The following is an 18,062-nucleotide window of genomic DNA, read 5'->3' on the forward strand; positions in this document are numbered from 1 at the left end:
AGAACTAAACCCTGGGGGGCTCCACTCGTCATCGGCTGCCGCCCTGATGATTCCCCACTGACAGCCACCCTCTGCTTGCAGTCTGTCAAGCATGCCTTAATCCATGGAACAGTGCATTGATCCATTCCAAAGCTCAATTTCTCAACCAGGATATCATGGGGCACTTTGTCAAGGGCCTTGCTGAGATCTAGGTAAACCACATCAACTGCGTCCCCTCCATCTAGCCACCTCGAGACCTTGCCATAGAATTCCGTAAGGTTCATCTGGCAGGATTTACTCTTAGCTACTTTTATGCACAGTGTATAGTCAAGGTCTAAGCCTAGTCCCCACAATACCATAACCTTTACTCAGGGACCCTGGCCAGTGGCTAACTCTCTGCCTAGCATACCTCACAGAGTGGTAGTGAAAGTAGAGGTGGAGAGGGGGAGAATTGGTTAAGCTGCTCCCATTCCTTGCAAGAAAAAAGCAGGACATAACAGCTACATGAAATTAGAAATTCTCAATATGCTTTGGGGATGAACACCAGTTTGGGCAGTTTTAAAGGGGACTGGGCAGATTCATGGAGGAGAAAGCCACCAATGGCTGCTAGTCTTCGTGGCCATGTGCTACGTCCAGTATCAGAGACAGTGGGCCTATGTACTCCAGCGAGGAACATGGGCGGGATGGTGCTGTCACTCGTGTCCTGCCTGCGGAACCCCCTGGGCCACCACGTGAACAGAAGACTGAACGAGATGGACCCGTCCCTCTTCTGACTTTCATACGTGGGCACCGTGCGTGTAAGTGCGCAGGAAACGTGTGCACCACGCTGCGCCCACAACTGCGGAGGAAGGAGGGCACGTTCGCAAGATCCAGTGCAAGAAAACGAGCGCGGCGTAGCAGGCGGCGTTCGAAATGAAGACCCGCATCGGAGCCTTACCTCTGAGCAGGGCCATGGCTGCTGCGGGACTGGCTTTTCCTCGCCGCCTCTCGAGAGGGTCAGGCTGAAGGTCTCGTTATATTTCCCCGGTGTTGCAATCGGGCTTTCCCCTCCCTCGTCACTCCCCTTTCCCCTACTTCTCCTGCTGGGCCAGCCTTCCAGCCCGCAGAAGCGCGCTCCGCTGAAACCAGAGGACGACAGAGAGGGAGAAGGATGCTGGCAGGCGAGCGCTGCAGGATCCGGGCCGCGCCCGGGCACGGCGAGCGCGTGCAAGCGGGGGCGCCCAGAGGCGGGTGAGGGGCGCCTGGCGGGGGGGGGGGGGGCGCAAGAGATGCCGGGGGGGGCGGGGTCGTGGAAAGGAGCATTTCCCCCCTGCCTTGGGAATTTGGTTGCTCTACTGCCTCTGCTGGGAACAAAACCAAACGCTGACCCTATGAAGGGGTCCAGAGAACGGGGAATAGTAACGAGGCCTAGGGCGCAATCCTGTCCATTTTTGGATGGAAAAAAAGTCCTACAGCTTCCAGAATTCAGACTAAGCATGCACAGGATTGCACCCATGTGTTGCAGTCCTATTAGCCATTGGGGCATTCTGGGAGCTGTAGCCTTTCCCAGTCTAAGCATGTATAGAATTGTAGCATATGCTACAATCCTATTAGCCATTGGGGCATTCTGGGAGCTTTAGCAATTTTCCCCAGTCTAAACAGGCACAGTTTTGCACCCATTTGCTGCCATTAGCCACTCACTTGGGAGTAAGCCCCTCTGAACACAGCGGGCCTTACTTCTGAGTAGAGCTGCTTAAAATTACGATTTTTACGGGGAAACAGGGCCGGTGAACCAGGTTTTGGGGGAGTGGGGGAAACTTTATGATGTTACTTTCCTGGCGTGGGTATTTTTTTTCACTTCCTCGGTGTGGTGCGGAGGTGGCCGTGCGTGGAATCTGCGTCTGCGGACGTCGCGCTGGGCCGGAGAAGCGAGTAAAGCGGGGCGCGCGTTGAGCTTGGCACATTCCCCCCAGTCATCTCCGTGGCAACGCGGCCTACTCGCAGCTGCGGCGCCTTCCCGGGCAGTGCAAGCGCTTCCAAGTCCAATCAAAGAAAATCGGGGTGCTTAGCTAGTCTCTGTTCTCCTTCCTGCAATTCTGAACAGAGTGGCGAGGGCGAGGAAGAAAGCAAATTGGAACATGGTGTGGCATCTTCAAGTTTGTAAGAAATTACGTGGAGCCAGTTAGGAAAGAAAAACAGCCCTTCCTTAAATTAAAACATATTCAATAAAAGGTCTCTAAATATTTTCAAACTTGTTTTCACTTATCAGACCTTTTTTCCATTTAATATCACAAGTCCACTTATCATTAATAGCTATATTTTCCTTATTTTCCTTATGAATGTGATTAATTCATTTTTATCGGTTTAACTGGATGGTATTATTACTGATTGTATTTATCATAATTATTATCTATTGTACTATTGATTGTACTTTTTTGTTGTGGATTTTATGTTGTGAATTATGTTTTTGTAAGCCGTCTTGAGACATTTAGTGAAAGATGGGATAAAAATGTTTTATTAAAATTAAATAAAATTAAATATTCCAGATTAATTTATACGAGTCAGCTGAGAACCACCACAAGAGTCAATGTATTTTTGGAGGGGAAGTGGGACCACCGGAATGAACAAATGTTCTTACATTAAGTAACTAGAGTAGTTGGTCCTGGTAGAGGTAGCACTGATATTAATGTATTGTTTAATTATGTTAACCAGGAATGTTGTTTGTTTAGGTACATATTTTTTAAAAAAGAAAGAAAATAAAGATAGAAAGAAAACAGGTAAGAATAATAGCAAAGAACTGGAAAATAAAGGTGAATATCATACAGTGGATTAGATGTAGTCCATCTATTCAAAGCTCAGCAGCTGATAAAACATAATGAACTCCCAGGAAGAAATTAACACATTAGGCATTTTTCATTCAATAACAAGGATTAAAAAGAAACTAACCTATATGAGGTTTGATTATTGAATATGTACTAATAAAAGGGAAGGGTATTAAACCTTCGGCTGATTCAATGCAATTTGGATGGAAGGGGGCATTCCTGAAAGAGTGGAAAGTTAGAGCTAGAAGCAAAGAAGCAGCAGCGAAGGATGGAAGGAAAAAAATATTATACCTGGTGGAGTAGTGCACTAATTGTTATATATATATGGGGGGGGGGGGTTGTATCTTGTGGGGTTTTTTATATTTTATAATGTCCTTTGTATTTTTTTATCAATATTAATGTTTTTTAAAAACTAACCAAATTGGTATGGTGCAGTTCTGCACCTATGTAATATAGCTATATAAAGAACAGTTCTTGCTGATAGGCTGCACAGTGGTAAGGAGTCCTAGAATATTCTGTTAGTGTCCCTGTACACTGGATAAACATTTTGTATTAGTCATCTTAATTTAATTTAAATCCTGACTCCTTTATCAGGCGGAATTGCTAAAAATGAACTGAAATAGTTTTAAATAAAGAACCAAAAATCTCAATGGAAACATGATTTTTTAAAACCTATGTTGTATTTTTAGGGTAGGCAACTTCAGAAATTGGGGACCACTGAAAGCTTCTGGAGGAAGTATGGAAGGACAGCATGAGAGCATGTGCTTTTCATGCAGAAGGTTGCAAGTTCAACCCCTGGTTTCTCCAGTTGTAATGACCAGGTAGAAGATGATGACAAGACAGTTGGGAGAGACCCTAGAGATCAGCTGCCAGTTGGAGTAGACAGTACCTGGGCTAGATGGATAAATAGTTATGATCTCATGGATAGATTGTTAAATTACTTCTATTAAATGAGTATCTCTCATGCTTCTGTCAATAACAATGCATTAAATGCTAAGTGGCAAACATCTGGCAGAAAACATGTAAGAGCTGCAAATTTTATATCCAGCGGTTTGAACCCCAATATATGCTTCTCCTTAACAGCCCAGATCAACAATACTTAGTACTAGACAGATATTTTGGAGGCAGCATGAACCCCTCCCTATCTGTAGGACTAAGCCCTTATCCTGTGCATTTTAAGTTTTCTGTATTTTATCAAAGTAAGTTGCATGTTGTCAGAGATGGGTAGGGCAAGCTCAGTATATAAGTAGAGGGTGTGGGATTTCCTAGATAGAGAAAGCACATTTGATACAGTGGTAATTCCCAGCCCTTTTTCCATGAATAGAAATATGAGTCCTGTACCCAAGACCCTTTTCTCTTCCCTTGACCATGATACCCAGTCTTACCTTTTATTTTTAAAAAGCTGCTGTTGCCTGCAGCTCTTTCCCCCCTCTCAGTTCCAGTGTGGGGAGAAGGGACTACAGATGGGTCAGGAGAATTCATTTTCCTGATCGGACATTGTGAATGTTTAAATGTTCCCATTTGGAAAGCACTCCCCTGTGCTGCAATTACTGGTCTATGATGAATAGCCCACTGCGCAATCCGAGTTCTGCGGAACTGAATGAAGGAATTTGTGCTGACAAAGGCATCTGAGACCCAAGAAAATAACTAGTCCCATTGCTACAATTGGCTGCTGATAAAGAAAACAAGATTAGGGAACCAAATATTGGAACAGCCATAGATCTGAAAACAACCCATTTGTACCATGCTGTGAAGCAGGATCATGGAACGGGTGACTGTTGGACTAGAACAGAGGGTTAAAATCCCAACTGAGCCCTGAAGCTGCAGGATATCTCTCAGCCACTGAGTCCCTTTCCAGCCATATTCTCATGGGATTGTTGTAGGGAGAGTCATAAACATGAACTCATTAAAGGAAATACATCATATAAGTGGACTAAATCTTTACCCCTTTCCTTATCTCCCATTCCACATAATACTTTACCTTCATTTCTCATCCCACTGGGCAAAAGTGGATTCCTGTTATTGGTGTGAGAATATTATTTCCTATTAGCTTTCAATAGCCTGGACATTGAACCCTTGGACCTTTATTGAAGAATAGGAGAATCTTAGCAAGACACGTCATCTTTTTGCTGAGGTGTTCCACAAATTAACCCCCACCCACTACATCAGTCACTTTGATAAAATAGAGAATGCTAGTATTCCCTTAAATAGGATGAAACGTCAGGTCAGGACCAGCACTGAGGGTAGGCGTGGGCAGGCACTTGCTGAGGGGCATTCAAGTACTGCAGTTGGTTTACTCACCTGCCTCTCAACTGACCCAGGCAAGGGGGTGATGAGGAAAAGGATGCCCAGGAGATGCCACTGCCTACTCGCCCACTGGACTTCTTGTCTGTCAAGGCAGCGAGCAGTAGCTGTGACGAGAGAGGAGCAATACCAGCTGGTGACCATGGTGGGGAGAAGGTGGACGCCTTGCAGGTGGGGGACAGTGGAAGGCGTGCTGTTCACAAGGCCTCAAAAACCTGGAGGCTGCATTGTTTCTAGTCCTCGTGGTGACAAATTTTAATCCCATGGACAGAAGAGGTGCTGTGGTGTTGTAACCACATGCTTCCAATTCCTTGCAGCCATAGGAAGTAGTGGTGTACATCTTACATTATTTTTTCTCCTAACAATTTGTGGTTGATCGCATGAGCTGTTTAACCTGAACAAAATCCTAGCTCCTCATTTCCATAAACATGTTCTCTACTTCTAGGATGATAAATTGCCCTGATTACACTTGGCGTGTTGTCAGATGCAGCCATAAAACAAATCAGAGTGAATTATTTTACTGGTGCATGGTTGCTATAATTACATTTGCTCAACAGAGATGTTGCTTCAGAAACCCTAAAACTCTTTCACTTAAAAGCTTACATTTAACTAGAGGTTCTGGCATTAAGCTTCATACAAGTACAACCTTGTGCATTTATATGTAAAAGTCTCACTGAAATCAATGAGGCTTCGCCCTAGTCACCCTACTTTTTACCTAATAAATTAGATTGCACCATTTCTCAAAAGCCAGTCTTATTTTTTTTTCCTAATGTGGAATTGTTAAAGGAAAGTAATGTGCAATTCATTGTGAGCCACTCAGGCAGATTATACATGAAAGTAATGCAATATTTTTGTCCCAACATTTCCCCATTAAACCATGTCAAATTCAGGCTGGAATGCTAATATAGATGTGCATATATGACTAAATATGCAGTTATTTAAGTATGCAACAGCATGCAGATGAGAACATTAAGTAAAAACACTTTTTGGAAGCTTGTTACATGTGTGGAACAGATGCTGAAGACAATGTGGGCAAAAGCAGAGAGGTATTACAGTATTTTTTCCACTTCACCCTTTTTTTCAAAATTGGTAGAGTTTGGATTTAAAGACAATCAGATCTAGATGAAACCATCAGCTAACCTATAGTGGTTTATTTACGTATTTATGCAGTACAGTGGTACTTTGGCTCACAAATTTGATCCATTCCAGGACTCTGGTTGTGACCCAGGTTGGTCGTGAGCCAAGTTAAATTTCCCCATAAGGTCCAATGTAAATTAGGTGAATCCGTTCTGTACCTATTTTTTTAATCAGAAAAATGTGAAGCAAAGTGACAACAACAAAGATTGCGGCCATCTCCCCTCCCCCCACCCTGGGCACTAATGCAGCCATCTTCCTGCCCCCCCCCCCCCAAGCACGACTGCAATCGCGCCCGTCATCCCTGCACACACCCATTATCCTGGCATGCTGGAGGTGGGGGAGATGGGCACGACCGCGGGTGCGCTGGGGAGGGAGGGACGGGCACGATTGTGCTGCGGGGGCGAGATGGCTGGGATTGCAGTTGTGCTCCTGCAGGAAAGACGAGTGCGATCTCGGCCATCTCCCCCCACCCCCAGCACGATCATGGCCGCCACCCAATTTATATGAAATTTTTGTTAGCGACCCGATTTGGTCGTGAGCTGAGGCGTTTGTGAGCTGAGGTACCATTGTATTGCTGGGTAATGGCACATAATGGATTTTCTTGGTTAGTGGCATGGACCATTTGGAATGCTATGCACATGTGGCTCAAAGGATGGAAACTGGCAAGTTCTAAATGCTTTGATGAGCTTTGTTCATGCAAGCTTCCTCTGACTTATGAACAAATATGACATTGCTCTATTCTACTTTTATTACTGTAATATTCCTCTATATTATTTTTACATTGATTTTTATATCGTATATAATTTGATGCTAACAACTTAGGAAGTGATCCCCTAGACTCCCAATGTTGTCTGGGAGGCTATAGGATTATTGGAACCCAACTATGAGGTCCTGTGATCTCTGAGCTGGGATGTCAAAGGCTGAGTGCTTAGCCTGGACCTTCCGTGCAGCCTGCGTGGAAAGAACGGTACTGGATGCCTCTCCAGGGAGATGGCTGGAGGAAAAGGGGTGTCCTCCCCTTGTCCTTTGGAGTCTTAGGGTTAGTCTCAGTTTATGCATCTGAACTGGAGCTAATTAGATGGTGCCCTTAGAGATCTTAGAATAACAAATGTCATAGAAGCAGCTCCAATAAATAAGAGAGACTTTCTGAGACTATTTGTATCTGTGGCTGTATGTATCTGTACGGCTAACTTAAAGCTGCAGGAAAGCAGCTGTGAGGCACCACGCGTCACCAACAAGTCTACGACTGGGTGTGTCCAGGCTAAGGCGGGCAGGCTGTACGATTAAAAGGATTTTTCTAAACACACTGGACTTCATTCTTAATGCTTTTAGGATGAGAACTGTGAAAAAAATGGCTTTTCCACTGCCATACACACAAAACAAGGCCAACAAGCTCCCAAATTATTCCAAAGTATTTATTTCACAATAGTTTATGCACAGCTGAATGACAGTGACCATTACAGTCAGTTTCCTATGAACAGAAGGTGCGTGACTTCCAGATTTGTTCAAAATGGAGGAAAAAAAAATACTTTTATCAGCAGTAGTATTTCATCTACAATTTTGGAACTTGCACTCAAATGTAGTTTGGGTGCCTTCAGAGCAGCCCTAATTAACCCGGGGTGATTTAAGACTCTGCATGCACACAGTTGGGCATATGCTTTATTTTATTCCCTTTTAGCGCAACGATCTTTTCTGTCTGGCATTTGCATTCATTGAACAATTTTATAGCCTTTCTCAATGATTCAGCCTTAATTCAGAAAACAAAGTCATTTGGTCAATTACGTCTTCAAATATATAAAAATCCAAGGGCTTTAGAAGACAGAGGGATAACCTGGCTCATGCAATATAGTTTGATTGGCACAATTGTGAACAGCTGGCTATAATCCAGGTTGTCCTCACCCTAAAATATGTCTATTTCAGTTTACTAATCTAACAATAAGAAATAAGCATGGGGTTAGTGTAGTGCTACAATGGGAAGAACATGTGGTTTGTGTGTGACAACTTGTTGATTCCTCACACATCTTGCATCATCTTATAGCCAATCATTGCAAATTCTTGAGTCCTGTAGCATATTTAAGGGTTGATAGAAATCTAGCGCTCCCAGTCTCTTAACCATGGTTGGAAGAGGAGCCAATTATGAGATGGTGGCCTCCCATTCCCACAGCCCTACCTATGCTGGTCAGATGTGAATTTCTACTAGCTTTAACCATGGGTAAATTTCAGCGTTTACAGTTAATTAATACTATAATGAAGATCTGAAGATGGCTAGCAATGCTTGTTGAGCATTAACTGTGAATAACCACGTCATGTGGTTAAATGGCAGTGGGAAAAGGGTGGTGAAAGGGAACACACAGTCTTCCCTGCTTTCAGTCTTTTGACCTTGGTAAGGGTATCAGGAATGTTGTTATTTGCACTCCCTCAAAGTTTAACATTTACTAGCACTTCATTTGGTGCATTGATCAACTGAGTTCACTGATAGTTATTCATCTTAATGGGGCTTAGGTCTGGGCACCCTCTCATCAAGAAATAAAGTCAACAAATAGCCACAGTAATGCCCAGCTACACAGCAATGACAGTAACCTTTAGTAGGGTACCCCTGGTTGCTGCCCCATTCATTTTGGAGAACTTAAATTCAGTATGTGCTGTTCTGAATATGCATGGTGATGAAATTCTGGTCAGTTGCAAACCCTGTTCTTGGCAGTTAATTCCTAGTCAGACAAAACTATAAAGAGCACATATCAGAAAGATGTCTCTCCAAAAGTCGTCTGGGAACCAGTCCCAAGACGTTCAATGTTTCAGTGTCTTTATGGAAGTGCCAAATTCCTGCCAAGACTAGGAATATAGTATGTTCCCTCCTCTGTTTGGAAACATACTGCTCCTCTAAACAAGGAACACAAAGGGAAAGCTGGGGTGAGAGGGGACCTCTAGCTTCAGTGGAGTCCATCAGACAGAGTAATCTGTTGCTGCTGAGTGGAAATTTTTGCAATTTCCCTTTCTTCATCAGTAAGCGTCAAACTTGGAAGAAAGGGAGCCACAAAATGTCTACCTTTTGCACCATTGGAAAAGTCAAAACAGCTCAACCAGAATGTGACTATCTGGACATATCCCTGTCCTTTGTTCAGTCTTATTAATGCGCACAACAGTTAACAATTGTGCAGGTAAATCTTTTCTGAGCAGTCCAACATATATCTTCCAGGTTTAACTCTTTCAGACATATGAATTACTTAATTTTATATTATTCAGTAACAGTATATCTTCTACTAATTGCAGCAAACATGTAGAATGTATATGCAAGATCACAAGCACAAGGATTCTAAATCTTATTTGGGCTCCATAAGCATTCAGTGGTCCCTTATGAGGAATGTAATACAGACCTCGTTGCTCAACAAGCATGATCCGAAATGTGGAATTTCATTCATAATGGGTGTACACTTAATGATGGATGGATGTTCCTGCCCAATGGCATTTCCAGATAATCACAGCGTAGTATATGTGAGTGAACAACTGTGTGCATACATCAGGGCTGCCCAGCACGTCTTCCTCTGGCATTGTTTACACTGAACCTTCAAATGCTGTGTTTCAACTTGGGGGACACTGAAAAAGTTACTTGGAGAAAAGCCAGGTAAACTCTGATCTTCATGTGCTCCTGGCTTTTGTACACTGCAGGACTGCAGCTGTCATTTGCAATGAATACTGAGGTTCTTTTAGGGACTTTCAAACAAGTCCATCTCCATTTCCAGCTTCAGCTGCCTACATATACATCCCAATGCATTTTTGTGCCATTTAACACCTTTCCCCACAGTTACAGCACTCAGTTCTGAAAAACTGAGAGCAATGGTGAAAAGGCACACAGTGGGGAAGTACTCAGTCAGAAATAGTTTTTTTAAAAAATGAAATAAAATGATACCACCCACCTCCTTGAACAGTGCTAAAGTGTTTTAAATCAAGTTGATATGGCTGATTAGAGAGAAGGCGTGTTTGTGCATGGCGATACCAGTGAATTGGCTTTTTAAAAAAAGCAAGTTCTAGGATATCTTAAAAACAGATAACATAAAAATTACATACATCAAAGTTATTTAACATGAGATCCTTCTGAAAATCCAAGTTTGCAGATAAATATTACAGATATTTACTCAATTTCTACTATCCCTTTCTATACTAACTTTTTTTAAAAATATACACAGATATATTACATAATATAAATTATTTTCCTCGCAGTCCTGTAGTGAAATACTATCATCCTCTAAAGATTATTAGCCACACTTTAATAAAATCTTTTATAAGACCCACAGTAAGCTGGGTTCTGCAGATTTGTTTTATTTAACCCACCTGCTTAGAATTATATTCAGTGACACATTTGAAAATGGTTGTGAATTAACTTGCAACGGGGGACAACATCATTGGCTACGAAGAAACCGGTACTCTTCATATAACATGGGGCAGTTGTGTGAATGCATTGTTTCTGTTTTGTCTAGAGTGCAGGACTACACTGTATAGACTCTATATAGTCTATTCTATATAGACTTCAGAAGTCAGGAGTGGTCACCTGGTTCTGAACCACACACGCAAACATGTACACATTTTAAGGTAGCAGATGCTTTACTTCTTCACAGTTGGCAGAATCCCCCAGCATCAGGCTGATTTGGCAAGAGATGGGAAATTTGATCATAAGGATGAAGCTGCTATCATGCAGAAGAAAAAAGAAAAGAGCAACAACAACAACAACCCTCTGGTCGCTGCAATCATGGATCTGGATTGGATACTGCTAACCAAGGCTTTGTCTCACCCTTATATTTTACTGATCATGGCTATGCATTGGCCGAAGGAAAAGTACAGGAATAGTCACTAAAAGAAAACAAAAGGAACACCAAGTCCCAGCTCAATGGGAACTTCTATAGCATTCTGGAAAGAAACAGCTACATTGAAACACAGATGTTTGACAAAAGCAGAGATGGCAATGGATTTGTTCGGATGCAGGCAATGGGCTAGTTGGACTTCTTGATGCTATCAGATTTGGGACCCACTGAAACAGCACTCCAGAAAGCCCAAGTATCTTCCATCCTATTTAGCTTAACGGGTGAATCTTTGCCAGTGGCTAGGTTTAGGCTCTGTGCACGCAGGAAATCACAAAAGAAAGCAAAGCTTTCTTGGAGAACTTGCTATTTTGCACCCCCAGGTAATGATGGGAAAGAGTGACATCAGGGGGAAATCATCTTCCCATTATTGATTCAGTTTGTCAGAGCAGGTACTTTGAGACTGGCTGAAACCTAATGGGGCACTTTGTCGTGGGCAAAGCAGGAAGCTGGAAGCACTGTAGGACTGAAGCAAGTCAAGTTGAACAGAGGATATTTGAAGAAAATATTGGTGAAGCCACAATTTTGCCAGTTGGCTTATCCTTTTGCTACGAATTAGTTAGGAATAGTTGGCTCCCTAGATTTCCATAGAATTTAATTTGAGATTACAGTCTCAGCTTCATAGCAATATATACGTATATACTGAAGTGTTGGGGCAGTGTTTGTATAGGCATGTCTTAGCTTGACTGAAAGAGACTTTGATTTACAAGGTGACCTTAGGAATTTGTGTCTGTGCACCTGTAATCCCTGGACTCAATATGGCACAGTGCTGAGCAGCATAGCCTGAATCAGCAGGACCCAAATATGCAGACTCTTCAGCTTTTAGACAGAGCACTGGCCTTGGGACTAATGATCTGCTAAAAATGGGAACGTGCTCCAGTTCTTTCCTGAAATAGGTTAGAATGCTGTAGTATCGATCCATTTAGTGAAGCTGCATTTCATTGTAAAGAAGCTACTTTGCAAGTTGGTGATTTGATTTATAGCAAGCAAAATTGGTCTGAAGAGGGTGATGTTAGCCATGTTAAAAGCAACACTTGTCTAAGATCTGTCTCAAAAAATGCAAGTGTAAAGAGTCTGAACAGTAAGTCTGGACCAAACTGAGTACCAAACAAACAACTAGTACCAAATCTTCCTGCTGGAATTCACTAGCTTGTATGTGCAAGTTAATGGAAGCTGCAAAAAGTGAATTCTGCATTTGTCTCCTTATGGATTCATGCAACTCTTGCCATTATATGGCCCCATTTAATAACTATAACTAACCTGACACCAAATGAAGAATAGTTGAAAGCAGCAGATGTGGTTTAATTCCCATGTAATGGGGGTAGGGAAAACTATTTACCTTAAAAGGATTTTGAAAATCCCCTTTGGGTTAGAAATTAAATACTCCTAGAACCATCAAATTCTTATCAGTGAAACTGTTTCTGTTCCTTTTACCTATGCATATGTAGGGCTGTTACTCTAGTGTTAAATAAGGGCTGGAAGTTAGTCAAATAACAGTGCCATTGGATCTGTAAGAAATTAGTTTTCTTACTCATGATTGTCCACTCTTTCATGCTGATATAGATACAAGGTCATTTAGCATTTCACTGTAATTCTACTCTCAAAACAATTCCCTGTCAACCAATATTTTGCTATGAAACTAAATGCCTATCTCTTGCATTGCTGCTTCTGTGGTACACGATAGGGCCCTTGTTTACTGGCTTGGAGGACCGCCAAAATCACCAAACTGGCTGAAGATTAGTTCCACGCACACAGCTCTGCCAATCCAATAAGCTGCACCAGATTGCAGATTAGGGAAATGTTTACTCCACAATGATACACAACTGAGTCGGGGTATCTGTGCCGCAGACTGGTAGGCCGCCAGCGTGATCACACTATTGTGGGCTGTAGGAGCTCATCAACTGTGTTGGCAAGGACTTGTCTTTCCCCTGCTTTAGGTATGATACACCTCGCACACTGTACTGCTTCTCACACAGTATATCAAATCAAAGTAGTTTCATAAATATCACTGGGATTAATGAGGCCTCATCAACTGCTGCAAAATTCTGGACTGTAGTAGCCAGTAGTGGATTCATACTTATGGTATTAAGCTAGTATAGTGGTACGTGGGTACACAACTTCCTTTATTCCCCATGCTGCATATGGAAGAAATTCCATTTGATATGCTAATGATGGATCGGGACTGCCCCTGTAAGCAATCTACTTTATGAGACATGCAGATTGCGATTTGAAGGGACCTGCAACAGCAGCTACTTTCTCAAGCTTCAGATGCAAGGAAAATGTACTGTTTTCTTTCCACTACTCTTTCAACTACATCACGAATTACTAGTTTGGCCTGCAGCAACTTTATTTCCTAAAACAATCTTGTTAAAAATGGCAGATAGCAGCATTTGCACAACTTAAGCCTGCTTCCAATTTCTGCAAACAGACCATGAATATTTTGAAGATGTGTGGCCATTCAGTCTTTTTTTCTTCTTTTTGTTATTTCAGCACAGAATTCCTTGAAAGCCATTATTTATGAAAATCAAAATAAATGTCCCACTTGCCAGGGCTGGTGCCTGAGTGGCAGGCAGGAGACAATATTTAAGTCTGATATAAGCAGTACAAACCCCTCTCTTGTTTCAAGTATTAGCTGCAAGATCGATCACCCCCTCAAAAAGGAGACAGACAAACAAAACCCGTACAAATCAAAAGCATCCAACCAAAATATAAGATCATTTTCTTATGCTGTACATTTAGCACTGACTGACAAAAGTGTATTGGTTCTTTAACTGTTCATTTGGTCCACCTCTGATGAGATCCTTTAATTCCACTTTGTTGTTGTTTTTTGCTTGAACCCTTGGGAAACTGGGCTGGGAGTCCTTATAGCATTTTCAAACTTTGTTAAGGAATTCCAGGCCAAGAGAAGCCGGGATGTGAATCGAGTCCATGGTTAGAGAAGAAGGGTTGAATGGAAACAAAACCGGGAACATGAACTTGGAGTCTAACAGCAGCTGCGGAGGGTCGTTCCGCTCTTGTAAATGTGCCTAAATGAACAAGAAGCGGGAGGAACACTTCAGCAGAGACACAAAATTCTGGGCAACACATGGAACGCTTACACTGGAGCTGCCTGGCTGTTCAAATTGGAGCGCTGACATACCAGTCAGCTGACTAGTCGGATACTGTTGACTGACTGCCTGTTGTTTGCTCACATGCCTATTATTTGATGAAACAGAAAGAAAGAGGGGTCTCCTAGGCCATCTAGTCTGACCCCCGGCTCCAGCCAGCTCCACTCAGGTAATCCCTAATATGTGGTTGTCCAATCTTCGCTTGAACACCCTCCCTGATGGGGGCTCCACCACCTCCCTTGGAAGACCAATCCATATCCTAGTGGTCCATGGAGTTAAAAATGCCACCATGTAGGTGGCAACTGACCGCATCTCTTGCATGGCTGGCAAACAGGCCCAGCTTCACAAGGTTGCAAAGGCCTGAAGCAAACACACGCAGCTGACCGAGAGTGGGAAACAAGCCCATCCTGTCTGAATGAAGCCAAGCCTGCTGACATGCCTGGCCTGTCATATCACGGAACCCGCAGCACCCGGCCACTCCTTGGCCCTGACTCTACTCCTTGGTCTACTGGCCTCCCGCGGCTTCTCACTGTATCAACTGCAACGCTGTGTGATCTGTGAAGAGAACTGCCACTTCCCCACGGCAGATGATCCAGCAGGCCCTCGAACACACAGGGCGTGTTTAAATTACATGCACAAGCTCCTGCTAGTGGCGTTGCAGCAGAGGTCCCGTGTGCTAGCGCAGTGTGATTTGCACTCACACAAAGGCATTGTTGGGTATTGCTTACTGCATTTTTAAAGCAAAACAAACTCGAGTTGCACGCCCCTAGGGTCTCTTTACTATGCATGGTCAAGTTTCAGCGGGGTTGCTAACAGAAGTCAGAAGAATCCTCTTTTCTTGTTACTGGTAGTGCTGCTTGTTTGCAAGGGCAGAACTGAGGGCTACTTGGTATTTAGCCAAGCCAGGGCAAACCTAGTAGCCTTCTTCTATTTGCCACCTGCTCTATCTACCGGGATTTCCAAACAAGAACAGGAACAATGGAGGCCTAGGACTGCCTATGCCTCCGTCTGACATGCTGCAGAAACTGGAGGGTATTCCTTCCATCTGATGCCTTTCTAAAGTATTGCTTCCATTATGCCTTATTTCTGTTGTTTAATTTTATCTTGGGGAAGCTTTCAATAAATGGAAATAGTTCAGACAAAGGTTCTTCTCTTTGCTTTTTTTTTCTGGAACACCAGGATCAGATTACAGTTATAATGCTGATGTCCAGAATGAAGAGAAGAATTATCCGGGAACTTACAGAAATGTGACCTAATATAATTATAGAAAATAATATCATAATATAACTGTGTTAGCCTTCTGTTTTCAAATTCAAATGCTCTGTTATCTGGTATGTTCCAGGGTTGAGCTTAAGGTTTATAGCTAAAGCTCTGCCTTTCAGAAAACAGACATGTGGCAGTTTGCACATATACAGCCTGACTGCTGCTGCCACGTAGGAGCAATAAATCTCCCACCTTCTCTTTGCTGCAGAACTGAACTTACCTGAATGTTCCTTATGAAGGCTACAGTCACTCTCTCTTCAAACTCATTCACAGGAGTGTAGAGATTGAGTATTTTAATAATCTGTGAAAGTGAAAACAAGACGGGTTGTACATGATCACTGAACGGATTATGATCTCTAGCAAAAGGCACCGCTTCTGCAAAGCCATGTTTCCTTCTCCTGGCGAGATGGTGAAACCTTAGGAAGGAAGGTTGGAACGACAAATGGGGCGGGGGGGGGGGGAGGCGAGTGGGTGCTGGAAGAAAAGAGGCACAAGGAGGAGTGTCAAGGAGCCCTCAGTGCAAATGCCCCGGTCATTGGGTCAGCTTTATATGCCTGGCTGAACGGCCAATGTAGTGTAAGCTCAGGGGCAAGGAAACGCAGGTGCAACCCTAGCTCAGCCCAGCAGCCTGCTCACTGGGACCTTGGCTCGTTTTCTCACAGGGACAGGGGCTTGTTTGATCTCTTGGGAGCCTTCCTGAGCCTACGAAGAACAGGCCCTTCCAGCCTGGACGCTTACCTGCTGCGTGGTGAGGACCGTGCACAAGGAACAGATGGCCTCCGCATCTTCAGAGGTTTTCTTTTTCAGCTGCAGCAGCTGTGCTGCCTGGATCAAAGGCTCCATGGTGGCGGCAGCTCCACTCTGGTGCAGGTTCTTTCCTCGCAACCATTCTTCCAGCTGGCTGATGTTAAACCTAGAAAGAAAGCCGTCCGTGACAAGGAGCTCGGCACTTCGGCATGGCAGGTTGGCTCGGAAAGCTGCCGGATTTCTTCTTGGAGAAAGAATCACTAACAGCAGGGCTTTTTTTGTCATAGAACGCACCGGAATGGCGTTCCAGCACCGTTTTTTCAATGGATTTTAGAAGTGATTTTGAACAGAGTAGCAGATCAGCAGCAAACTTCATTAACATAGTGCCTGCAGGCTGCTATTGTGTCTGCTATCTGCTATCTGATAGTGAGAGGTAGCTGCTTGGGTTGGGATTGGTGTGTGTGCTTACTGCCGGAGGGATGTGAGTTCCGGCACCTTTTTTTTTTTTTTTTTTACAAAAAAAGCACTGACTAACAGTAATTCATTTTCCAAGAGGATCCTAAGAAGGATGTCTAAATTTGAGAGAGCCAACATGATCCAGTAGTCCAAGAATAAGATTTAAAAGGTAAAGGTGTCCTCATGACACTGAAGTCCAGTCATGTCTGACTCTTGGGGGTGGTGCTCATCTCCATTTCCTGGCCGAGGGAGCCAGGGTTTGTCCGCAGACAGTCTCCGTGGTCAGGTGGCCGGCATGACTGAACACTGAAGTGCACGGAACGCTGTTACCTGCCCACTGAAGTGGTACCTTTTTATCTACTTGCATTTGCTTGCTTTTGAGCTGCAAGGTTGGCAGGAGCTGGGACAAAGCACAGGAGCTCACCTGTCTGTGGATTCGAACTGTCAACCTTTCGATCAACCAGCCCAGCAGCTCAGCAGTTTAACCCCCTGTGCCACCTGTGTCCCAAGAATAAGATTAAGTATGCTTTAAAATCCTAGTTCAGCGATGGATTTGCAACATGGGACTGGGCGAAACACGCTGGGTTGATTCACGCCTGTGTGCTCATTGGAGAGGTCCCCCAATTATAGGAAGGGCCACAGCTCTGCTTTGCATGCAGAAGGTTCAGGTTTGAGCCTCAGCATCTCTGGACAGGGCAGGAGAAACTGCTTGGAACCCTGGAGGGTTTCCATCCATAGTGGCTTAAACCGACAAGAATTCTGTGATAAAATCTCTTCTCATGTTCCTACCGCCTGATGACTGGAGCAGCAAGTGAGGCAACCGTGTGCGTGACTGAGCCATCATGAATCACACTTCCCCAACGGGCATGTTCTTATATTATCTTTCTATTTCAAGTACAAAGTAGTCCAGGGACCTCAACACGATGCCCATGGGCATACCGTTTTTTAAAATTTCCATCTTTAAAAATAAATGCCATTTGGACTCCACTAGTGACTCAGAACCTTCAGGGGAGGTGCCAATGTTGCCGTCTGGTCCACAATTGATGGATGAATTTCAGTTGCCGCAGCCTGATGATGTGGACAAGGTGCTTGGACAAGTACGTCCCACCACTTGCTTACTGGACCCTTGCCCATCTTGGCTACTCAAGAAAGCCAAGGACGGGATAGACACCTGGATCCTGGAGGTGGTCAACGCCTCTTTAAGAGACAGCCGGGTACCTGCCCCTTTAAAGGAGGCGGTAGTCCGGCCAGTCCTAAAGAAGGCATCCCTGGATCCAGAGGTGGCCACCAATTATAGACCGGTGGCCAACATCCCGTTCTTGGGCAAGGTGTTAGAGCAGGCGGTGGCGGGACAACTCCAAGCACTCTTGGATGAAACTGATTATCTGGACCCATTTCAGTCCGGCTTCAGACCC

General features: G+C 43.9%; 2 protein-coding genes and 1 non-coding gene across 3 annotated transcripts in view; 1 reads left to right on the forward strand and 2 right to left on the reverse strand.

Moving 5' to 3' along the window:
- The window catches only part of ACAA2 (acetyl-CoA acyltransferase 2), a 29,388-nt gene extending 28,277 nt beyond the window's left edge, over positions 1–1,111 (reverse strand). Inside the window, exon 1 of the mRNA XM_044431199.1 lies at positions 917–1,111. Within this exon, the coding sequence (XP_044287134.1) occupies positions 917–932 (16 nt within the window). The 5' untranslated portion in view covers positions 933–1,111. The remainder of the gene's footprint in view (positions 1–916) is intronic.
- A 3,220-nt stretch (positions 1,112–4,331) lies between these two features.
- LOC123024184 lies at positions 4,332–4,417 on the forward strand. Its single transcript, XR_006414871.1, has one exon.
- A 9,530-nt stretch (positions 4,418–13,947) lies between these two features.
- Positions 13,948–18,062, reverse strand: part of MYO5B (myosin VB) — a 211,019-nt gene continuing 206,904 nt past the window's right edge. The window contains exons 35-37 of the mRNA XM_044431198.1: positions 16,183–16,357; positions 15,665–15,745; positions 13,948–14,100 (exon numbers count right to left, since the gene is read on the reverse strand). Coding sequence (XP_044287133.1) covers positions 13,948–14,100; positions 15,665–15,745; positions 16,183–16,357 — 409 coding nt within the window. The remainder of the gene's footprint in view (positions 14,101–15,664; positions 15,746–16,182; positions 16,358–18,062) is intronic.

This window comes from Varanus komodoensis, unplaced genomic scaffold (genome assembly GCF_004798865.1).
Source record: "Varanus komodoensis strain SLA01 unplaced genomic scaffold, ASM479886v1 scaffold22, whole genome shotgun sequence".
NCBI classification, from domain to species: domain Eukaryota; kingdom Metazoa; phylum Chordata; class Lepidosauria; order Squamata; family Varanidae; genus Varanus; species Varanus komodoensis.